The sequence below is a fragment of the Morone saxatilis genome, unplaced genomic scaffold (assembly GCF_004916995.1).
Source record: "Morone saxatilis isolate NCDOM2014 unplaced genomic scaffold, NCSU_SB_2.0 Contig20, whole genome shotgun sequence".
Classification (NCBI taxonomy): domain Eukaryota; kingdom Metazoa; phylum Chordata; class Actinopteri; family Moronidae; genus Morone; species Morone saxatilis.
In genome coordinates, this window is record NW_023339763.1 from 25386562 (window position 1) to 25397785 (window position 11224).

Consider the following 11224-nt stretch of genomic DNA (forward strand, 5'->3'; position numbering starts at 1 on the left):
TATGACAGCCTATCTAATTCAGCTTGGTTTAGTTCTCGGCAATCTGTTTGCTTGTTAACTCGTAGAAAGGTGGCTTAGCTTTATGCAGTACAAAGCGATTGTGCCGTCCAATCAGGTTAGACTGCGCAAGAACGTATGGCAGCATGGCAGGTGTAGGCCCACAAATCCCCAGTCTAAATTACTGGAGAGGTAGTGAGAAGTTTTGTTAAGTCAAAGCCTTTTCCAGGGGCACGGTCACATTAGCTCAAAGGTCAAGTCCACATTCATCTGTTTGACCAAACCCAGTATTCCGACAAATGTCATAACTCGATTGATCAAGTTTGGTGACTCATACTATGCGAGGCCCATTGCTGTTGAAAACATAACAATTAAGTCATGTTGCCCTAATATATGGATCTTTTATAAATAGCAACATATAAGTAGATGTTGGAACCTTAGAATGCCCACTCTGATGAAGCAATTACGGTTAATTACCTATCAGTACATTAAGGCTTTTTGTAGTTATAAGTGCATTAGGAAAGAGGTAGCGGTCGCAAAATGGATAGGTATATGGTTTACTAAGTAGTATCAAATGTGTTTAAATTATTGAATTAACTAAACTTAAAATACATAAAGCTTATTTTTATTGTACGTTTCTATTTTACAGAAAGGAAAAAATAAAAATTTAAGAAATGACGTATTGATTTATTGACTTGTGTCAGTGCACATCCCAGGCCCAAAATATATAGACATGTACTAACATCACCCTCACCTTCACTGGGCACCTTGGTGTGACACAGGCAAAGAAGAGACTAGTAAGTACCGCACAGGAGAAAATTGGCATCCAAGCATTCCTGATTAATATATTTCAGCTTTCGAACACTGTCTATACATATCTATTTGAGGAAGGTTCTGGGGTTAGGATTATCGTTATGTATATTTGCAAAATGAATATTAATATAATATTTTATCATCTCACTTAGAGCTAAGCAACTAAGGGTATAGTTCGCTAGTTATCGAGGCGATATTACTGCTTGTGGTGAGAGAGAGAGAGAAAGGGATAGGGACATAAACTAACTTTAATGTAGTTCGGTTAAGAACTTCTCTCTTCTCTTCTCTGTATGAACACCGAATCAAAGTAATTTCATCATATCAGGGCAAAAATAATAGACTTATGGCTAAAACTTCATTGCTCTAAAATTGAGTACTAGAGCTGGAGTATAAACCACATATACAAATTCATTGGGTGAAAAATGGGTGGCCTTCATCGTGATGTCGCCAATTTCAGACACAAGGCAGGCTCCAATCTCAATAAGGTCCTTTTTGTTAACAGATTTATGTGGGCGTCTGGTTCCAAATAGCAGAGAAAGGGTTTGTTCCCGGTCAGTCCCTACATTTATGGATCGTTTCCATTTGATCGAGTCGTATAGTTTATGTGCAAAGCAACATCTGCGCATAGGATACAAGGCTTATCTGAAAACCAATATTCTCTTCTCTTGCTTTCTATTATTTTAGTGTTATGTGCCTGTTACAGACATGTTAAGGAATTGGTTGAGATTGCTTATAAAGTTAGATTTAGTTGCAGTGGAGCCTTTTTAGTTGAATTCAAATACGTGATCTTACGGGCATGGGGTATACCATTATGTATCGGGTCAGGATATGTTAACCAGACTACGTTCACGGTGACATTTTGTCATAAGGATTTGCTGTCACCAGGATAGTGGAACAACATAGTCAGGTATCTCTTCCTGTATACACATTATATGAGTCCAATTACGATAATGGTTGTCTGTTCGTTTGACGGGTTGCGTGTACACGTTTATTAGTCGCTTGGATTAATGGCTTTAATAATGTGTTGTGTATTGAGTTACTCTTGACATAATTGCATACCTTAATTATACTTCCAACACTATACTCGATGCCTGACGTATAGGTTTGCCTCTGAGTTGTGCTTGCTATAATGTCCATGAACCTGCCCTTAATTCATACTGAGAAACGCTAATGACTGAATATTAAATACATTGGAGCGTAGTGAGGATAACCTCCTATGGTGAAGAGGCTGAGCGCTTTGGAGGAGCACCCAGAGAGCAGCAAGCGACTCGATGAGATTCATCTCTTTTTGAGGTCAAGCTGATCTTGTTTGTAAAATAGTGAATTGCTATAGCTCTTCTAGCCCTTTGGAGTTGTTGATTAGAAAAACTACTAATAAAAAACAGTATGAGTTAGATCAATTTTTGATGAACTAATAACGTACAACAGGATGTGATGTACGTCATCTGAAAGATCTATATGTGTGCGAGTTACCAAAGGCAATGGTCCTCTTAGATAAAATGCTTCGTATCGATGTTCAACGTTCAGTATGGCTCAGGTCTCGATGTTAAATGAATTCTGATGCTCTAGTATTTAGTCTTAGTGCCATAGTTCACATATCCTCATGATTTCCCTATTGCAATCTATGGGAGTGCATCCCAGCTAAGTGAGGGGATGGGCACCAGTATCCAATATTACTTTCCTTGCACTCCTCGTAAGACATGAAGCTTTTGTCATTATGATATATATATCTCCTGTTTAATATCTGGCTGATACACTCCGATCCGCCAGTAGTTAAAGATCCTTGGATCGCTGAACAGACATATCAAACAATAGTCCTGATGCTTTTTCCATAAATTACACAGTCCATCAATATATAAAGTGCTCCTCTATGTGGGAGATCATCATAATTTACCCTAGATGTGTGATGATCGGGATTACAATAATATAAAGAGAATATACACAATTATGCCAAACGTCTTCTTAACCCATTCTTGCAGTTATGATGTTATAAACCCGAAAATTGGTGCTTTATTTGGAGGGCTTGTGGCAAGACTATTATAAGATGATCGCCCTCCTAGATCATGTTTTAATATGTAGATATACTTGGTCTGGAACCAATAGTCATGTTATGAATATGAATTTTCACTCTACACTATATACTTTTGCTGTATTTACCAGCACTGTACATGAGGTTCAACCATTCTGTTGCAACAAAGATGCCATCTTATCCTTACACCCTCCTCTCTCAAGGGAGATATATATATGCAGATATATCTAAATAAATTTTATGTTATAAATGGATCCTGGTCCGTGTTTCTAATTGTTTTAAGAGGGTCGTGAGAATATTTTGTGGACAGCAGTAATACATTTGTGAATTACCTGTAAGAGCCTAGGTATTGTGGATTGTTTTTGCGCGAGACTTCAACAATGTGTTGACCAGAATGTGCTGACTAATAATGTTAACTTTAAAATTCCCAATTCAATTAATTCAGTTTATTTGTATATTTTGCTCTGAACACTTAATCAGGGAATTGCCCAAATTCATGAACAGAAGTTATAATCATCCAGTGACGAAGGTACGTACAGATTCTGGCAAGGGGATCACTATTTCAAAGTCAGAGAGTCAGTTCTAGACCGCAAGAGGGAAAACTCCTTGAACCCTTAGCCTTCCTGGTGAACCGCAGCCTGAAACAAGTACCTTTCTCATTAGCCTATCTCTGCTGAGTAGCAATAGATGTGCTTACGGTGACTAGTTTGATCTGTGCGCTTTAGGGACCAGACTCTTCGGTAACTCTAGGTTGGGGGGTGGTCATATGCGTGCATATAGAACTCATATTACATTTTAAATTGGAGGAGCTATTATGGCTCAGATTAGGTATTATGTTAGGAAATGACCTTTATAAAGGTATTCAGCTCAACAACTAGAGCAAAAACTTTGCTAGATGACGCCTTGATCCACATCTATTTATTTTTGTAGTAACGGGAGGCGTCAGAAGGTCTGACTTCCACCACAACTATATGAGGTTTAGCTTTAAATATATTTATTCAACACTCACTGAGCAGAAGCCAAATTGGTCTATATTAACTATGATCGATAGAGAGAGCGCTATTCAAGAGCATTGTCAGGTATGTTTCAACTAATCCATCCTAGTAGTGATATTACTTACCACGAATCACATTAGTCCAATAATTGCCTTTTATCTTATTTATAGACTAACTTTGATAAAAGCTCCTTGAGAATTCAGATATATCATACATCAGAGTACGGTCCAGGAGCGCGGATACCAACTATAGACGAAATTAACAACTGGCTGCAGAGTTTTCCCCAGTTTGGGTGAGCAAATGGCTAAGAACAATGCTTTCAAATGAAATTTATATATTTAGTTTGGTTTAGGGTCAATTAAAAACGCTAGAATCATATATGACTGTCTGCTACTCCACCTCCCCTCCAGCCTTGTGCCTCGGGGGATGTGAGTAATAAATGTGCCTGGGGGGGGGGGGTAGTTAATTTAGAACCTGAATCATCTACTCGCTCGTGGACAAACCCAGGGTCTCTAAGTACAAAGTAATATATATCTTTAAATAATGCAGTAAATCGTAAAATATCATAATCTGAGATTTTAATTTCATTCACTAAAACAGCTTAGAGGACAGAGAGCCCTGAGTATTTAAGTAAGCAGTCCACCATTTTCCTTTCTTTTTATGTTGTGCGTACAGAGGGAGTTGGTTTTAAATTTTTATTTGATTTTCCATGTTTAATCTCCTTGTTTTTATTTCTGTTAAATAATTCTGTGGTCAGGGGACAGACACAGTCTCTAAAATGGGGGGTTTTGGGTGGGTTTTGCTGTTCTAACGGAAGCGCAGAGAAGTGATGTAAGACAGCCAGCCCTGCTTCCCTGGTCCAACCTCTGCATTGTCAGGTTAGGATCAGAAATAAACTTTGTCATATTCCTAGATAAGAGAAGTGGCCTCCGTTCATAGTGGGATGGATGCCGTCTCTCTAATCAGACCAGGTTTTCCCCAAAAGCGCTGGCCAGTTATCAGTGAAGCACGCACCGATGGATTCTGAATAGCTGACCAAGGTGGAATGACCTGACACGCGGTCGCGCTATCACATGTCATCAGCTGGTCACGATGTGGGTAGGGGTTCCAGAATTAACCATTGCAGTAAGTTCTTTTGATCTAGAATGAAAATATGGCCTTTTCTATGTGGTAATTGTTCACTCAATTTCGCCCCCACTACTTATATCGTCTGCTGCAGAGGCCTACTAATAATATGTTATTTGATTAAAGAATATGAAAATGTTCTGTTAATATATTGACATAAACATTGTCAACAAAATCCTAATTTGACCATTGCCCTGAGAGCTTGCCCTTCTTCTCCTCTTACTCTGTGGATTGTGTGATATAAAATGCTTGTGAACACAACAAGCTTTTGTTTTTTTTTCGGCATTAATACATACCGATAGAACTTTTTATATTTGCCGTATAGAAGATAATCATTATATGGCCAAAGAACTGATATTGGCCGAGCTCTGCTCTTCGGCACTAAATTTCTTAACTGTGTATTGTTGGGGGCGTCACACATTTTTCACATCACTAGCTTGAAAACATTTTTTGTTAAAGCCATGATTTTGGCCTTTCAAAAAAACTAGTCTTTTGATGCAGACGTTTTCATGCTGGTAGAGGTCGCAGCATTAAAAGGTCAGGCAACCCAATACCCATTTCAGCAGATGAATATAAACATGCTTTTTTATGTCAAACTCACATAGCATATTAATGATGGCTGCACAAGTGAAGGAGAGTGAATTAAGCAACAGTATTCTTGAAATTGGTGTTCGTACAAGATCTGTTATGCCTCATAATGACAAAATAAACCATCAGAGGTCAACTTGACTAAATAAGATAGATGGTTAAACAGTGGCATGCAGGAGAGAGTCACTGCTGTAGGGTTGGGACCCTACAAGGGTCGGCGCAAGGGGATTGAAAGGCCTTGTAAAGGCGGTGAAAAGAAAATGTAAGGGAGTCTTATGAAATTAATGGAGTATAAGTTGAGACTGAGGGAGTTTATCAGGAAATGGTGGCAAGTCAGGTAACCCCCCCCCCCCCCCACCGCGGTTTGATTATGCAAAATAGTCCTCAAAGAGCCACTAGGGCAGCTAGGAGGGGAAAGTCAGAGAACCCCAGGTTAAGAAGCAGAGCTGCCTGATAACTGGCTGGTATGAGTGAAGGCCAGGTGTCATTTTTGGTCACAGAGGCCTGGGCCCATAAAAAACAGTAAATTTAAAAGATAATATGTAGTAGAAAGTAGCAGTAGTAATTGAAGCTGCTTTTGTATTCACGTGTTGTAAATGTTTGGATTACTGTGTGACCTTTGACCTGCTGCCCGAAGAAGCCACTTTGGTCCAACAAGCAGCAGGGCTGATGGAATGGGGGCTGCAGAATTGTTTCCAGATTGTTTTGTAGGTTGAAGGAGGAGAAGGCTGGTAGCTGTGGACCGTCAAACATGTCTGCAGAAACGGCCCTGCTGCTGGCTCGCGAGTAAACCAACCATCGGATTGCTTCCAGTAGTTTTATTCAGTGCTAAAGTTGATCAGGATGTTCTGGTCGTGAGTGGAATCAGGTATAAAGTCTGAGGGTGTTGTTTCTCTGAAGTGCTGCCGTTGTCAAGGACATTGGATACTCATAGATCTGTACTTTGGAACTCTTTACCTGAAAATGAAGTAGAATTTTACAGATCGCTTTCTTCAATGCACAAAATGTAAAGATTATATTCTCGGGAGAGGCTTTCAAATCAAATGATGTTTAGGAAGCGAGGTATGTGAGGGCTTGGGTTTAAGAAAAATGTACAAAAGGCAGAACAGAGAGAAGATTTCATGCTATAATGAAAACATGAGAATGTGTTATGCTGAAACAGTGACTCTAGCAGTGACTGTTAGTCAGAACAAAAAAAGGAACAAGATGCATGTCACCAGAGAGAGAACTATTTTTATTTTAAAGGACCAGTGCGTAGGATTTAGTGGCATCTAGTGGTGTAGTTGCAGATTGCAACTCCCTCATTTCACCCTCCCCTTTCAAGCGCGAAAGGAGAAACACACGAAAAACGCTAATGCCCCTTTCTAGAGCCAGTCCCTTCTGGGCTACTGTAGAAACATTGCAGTTCAACAATTCCGTGGAAGGCGACTTGCGGTGTCTGTAGAACAACTTTGAGGTAATTATACACTAAAGAAAATGCTATGAATATTATATTCCATTTCTGGCATTAGATCCTCCTAAATGTTACACACTGGACCATAAACACGTAGTAGACCAAATGATTGAAAATAATTCACAGATTGACGTGTAATGAAAATATTTGTTAGTTGCAACCATATGATGTTGTTACTGTTGAATTTAATAATTGAATTTTGATGAAATGACCCACATGATTCTCATGTTTAGAGATATTTTCGACGAATGACCACCTATCCTTGTCCCATATTACATCCTTTAAACAAATAACAACAACAAAAAAACAGGAAAAAATAGTTTTTTATGACTTATCTGACTTAATTTTTTTTGTATATATATTTTAGTTTTTACAAGTATAACCTGAATTTCATTATACAACCCTACATTGTAAAATAGCAATTAAATTATCTTGTGTCCTTGTAATATATTTTATTCCATTCTTTGTAACATCACCATAGCAACATATCTTCATGCATGTTTTATTTTACCCTGCTGACATTGCATATTGTTGGTTTGTCCTGTGCTGTCCAGAAGGTGTCCGTCTGCCTGAATCCATGTGAATGCAGCATAGGTTGTCTCCATGATATAGTTTGTTCATTAGTGAGAACTGACTCATTTTTTACTTTAAAATGTCCCGCTCTGCTCATGTGACCAAATTTAGTAAATCCAGACAATTAAGTTATGTATGTTTTATCATAACCATAATAAAAAGTAAAACAACCACAGCATGATAAAAGCAAAAGTGATTAGTTTTTACTGCTAATCAGTGCTTTTAGATAAATGATCTGTCCTCTCACAGTATTCAAATGTAGGTGGTAAACAGTCTTGTCAGATAATGTCTAAAGGCAGACGATAGGAATTAGATTATATAAAATATCCATAGAGAATCATGACTGTTTCTACACCTGGCAATATCCACATGTATAATAACTCTAACATCTGTGATTTATCAGAATCCTTTTGGAAAAGAAAAGGGTTAGTTCACTGCCGTAGTCAATCTAGTAGCAGGACTCCTTCTGGTGATGAAAACTTTCTCTAGCACACACTAATTTATTCAGTGTGCTGGTGATTAGTGCGGCTGACTTCCATCACTACTCAGTGGGTGTTCCTGTTCTCTGCCATGATGTGGCAAATCTCCATTTCCCTCTGTCTGGGAAAGAAGTGGGCTCTTGAGTTAAACAGAATCAGGACTGGAAAGTATTTGCCAAAGCCATTTTTTTTATTAATTTAAGTGCAGAGGCTTGTTTTGTATAAAGCTTGTTCGAGTGTCATAGTTTCTAATTACAGTTAGAATGTGCAAAAACCCCAGATGTTTTGACTGATCATCAAGCCTGACGGCCAAATTTACCTCTTCAAAAAAAAGGGAAGGGAGGAGCAGAGTCCTGTTTCTGGGCTAATAAATTACGCTGGAATGATCGATGCAGAGACACATACCGATACCACATTTTAGGCAGTATTGGAGGAATTGGAACAACTCTGTCTGCAGGTGGCATGGCTGATTTGTAGCTGAAGTCAGAGGTGTAGAGAGTAAACGGGAAGGGGTAGAGGACCCCCTGTGTTGCTCATCCCAGTTCCTGACATGCATGTCTATAGCATCACCAGCTAACAGAATGCTAACCAGTGCTAGTTTTGGGGGGGAAAAACAATTACTTACAATATGAACACTAACCATGAGCAGATTTCGTTTCTTCGGAAGCATACGCAAGGCTTGTCACACCATTGTGACACTGTTTTTGTCTTTGTTCAATTTCAAATCTCATCATAAATTTCAACAGAAACGTTCAAATGAATAAGATAAGATAATTCCTTTATTCATCCCCCTAAGGAGAAAATTCATTTTGACACAGCAGCAATTGGGCAAAGCAGTGCAAAAAAACAGAAAACAAAAGAATATCACCAGTAAAATATTGCTTATATTATTAATACTTAGAAGATATAAAAACTATAAAATTAAAGTATATACACTAATTTGTGTTCAAGTAGGACATGGAGTCCAAAATAAATGAACAGAAATTAAACCTTGACTAAAACTAAAAAACTAAAACTAAACTAAACTACTAACTTACTAAAGTGGGAAATTGCGTTGTAGGTAGGAGTTCTAAAACCAGTCTTTATCTGCTGGGGTTTGAGGAACTGGGAGCTGTGGCACTGTGGAGTCTGATGGCCAGATGGTACAAACGAGCCTGTTTGAGTGGGAAAACTTGGAGAGAACCATTGTGGAATACAATACATTCCAATCAGTGAGTCTAATCAGCGGTATGTTGTGGGCCGTGGTTTCACTGGGTTCTGCTGTTATGTACGCTAGTTGGAGTTGAAAAAATTCTTGTCCAAAATGTGTCAGAATTACAATGATGTTTGACCACCTGGGACCAACCCCTGCTATTCTTAAGCCAATCCTGTGACCAGAACATTGTCATTGAAACTGAATTTTATGATCCATACTGTTAAATGTCAGTATCATCTGTACAATCATATACTGTTACTTATATATACTACTCCCTTATACTGTGTCTTGTGAGGATGACTTATGTTATGTCAAATCAAATCAAAATAAATTATATACGTAAATATTAGCAGAATTGACAATTACAAGTAAGATCTAATAAGAAAAGTGAAGGATGTCCATAACAAAATAAATATATATGGGGGCCACCAAAGATCACAGTAAAAAACACATTAGCACGATGTGTTTTGGTGTTCTGTAAGGACCACAGAGAAAACCTGATTAATGGGAATGACTGGACAGAGCAAACTGGACTGGGATGCTGCCCAATTACACCATGTCATTGATTATCCACACACACTGATGACCTCCCCATTCAGCATATTCATTCTCAAATGGAAAATCCATCAAATACATTGTAACCTTTTAATTTGGCACTGATTCTCAGTATGAATGTCCTTGGTGCCTGATATAAAAAACCCAGTAAAACATATGAGCAACTTAGAAATGTGCTCATAATCCTGCACCTGCAGTTTTAGAAGATCCCATTCAATTAAAACTAAATGTTCCAACAAACCTAAGTGTGGTAGGATCCAAGTGGCATCTAGTGTTGAAAGTTGCAGAATGCACCAACTAAATACCGCATCGCCTTCCCAGCAAGGAGAAACTACCCTGGCTGCAAAAAGCGTGAAAAGGCCATATCTGTAGCCAGTGTTTGGTTTGTCAGTTCTGGGCCTATTGTAGTAAAGAAACATGGGTGGGTCAACATGGCGGACTCCTTGGGAGAGTACCTTTGTGGATAAAAATACCAATAGATGCTTTTTTAAATGTTACACAACATGACCCTTTAACACCCACATTATTGTATAGAGTAGTGTATTGAGCTTGATATTCCTCTGTACGCATTGCAGCTCTATTTTTGTCCTAAAAACCTATTTAAAGTGTCAATCAAAACCTCTAATTTCTGCCTAGCTCCCTCCCACCTAGTAAGATATAAAACATTGCAGCAGAGAGAAACCATATAGGGGATGTGGCCTTGTGTACGGAAGTGTGTGACACTTGAGGTGACATTCGACCAGAGTGACAGACTGCCTACCGTTTATTGTAAATAAGGGGTACACACTGCTGTAGTCCAGAGCTCCCCAGCTATAAGAAGTTTGCTGTCGCGACTTTCAACTGTCCAATGCTGGAAACACAGTCCTGCTGGAGCCTTTAACAGTCACTAAGAAGCACATATACACGCCCGTGCTTGTAAAAGTTTTTGCAACAATACTGCAAACTTGTGTGTGTGTGGTGTGTGTGTGTGTTGTGTGTGTGTGTGTGTGTGTGTGTCGTGTGTGTGTGTGTGTGTGTGTGTGTGTGGTGGTGTGTGTGTTGTGTTGTGTGTGTGTGTGGGGAGAACATTTACAATATTTCACATATCAAGAAACAACTGATGCTATTAGTTGTCCCATTCTATGTCTTCCTCCTAGGAGGCCAAGGCCAGCTTCTGATGTGGCTTTGAACACGTGCAGATCAAAATGGCCCTAAACTCAAATTTGCCAAGGCTCCCTCCAGGATCGTGTCTGTTCTGAGCCTCCAGGATGGTGGTTTCGCGCTGCCCGACGGCTCTCTGCCCTGGTCACCGACTCTTCCAGAGTCCCCAGAGGCTGGGCAACAATTCAGTATGGAGACCTACAGCAAAGAACCTGAAGACCAGCCCCTACTGGGGCGCAACCCTGCCTGTACGCCTGAGGTCACCAACATCTACCCATGGAC

The 11224-nt window shown here is 39.3% G+C and overlaps 1 protein-coding gene across 1 annotated transcript in view; it reads left to right on the top strand.

Moving 5' to 3' along the window:
- Window positions 1-11005, top strand: part of hlcs (holocarboxylase synthetase (biotin-(proprionyl-CoA-carboxylase (ATP-hydrolysing)) ligase)) — a 15540-nt gene extending 4535 nt beyond the window's left edge. Inside the window, exon 4 of the mRNA XM_035666063.1 lies at window positions 10939-11005. Coding sequence (XP_035521956.1) covers window positions 10939-10959 — 21 coding nt within the window. The 3' untranslated portion in view covers window positions 10960-11005. The remainder of the gene's footprint in view (window positions 1-10938) is intronic.
- The last annotated feature ends 219 nt before the right edge of the window (window positions 11006-11224 follow it).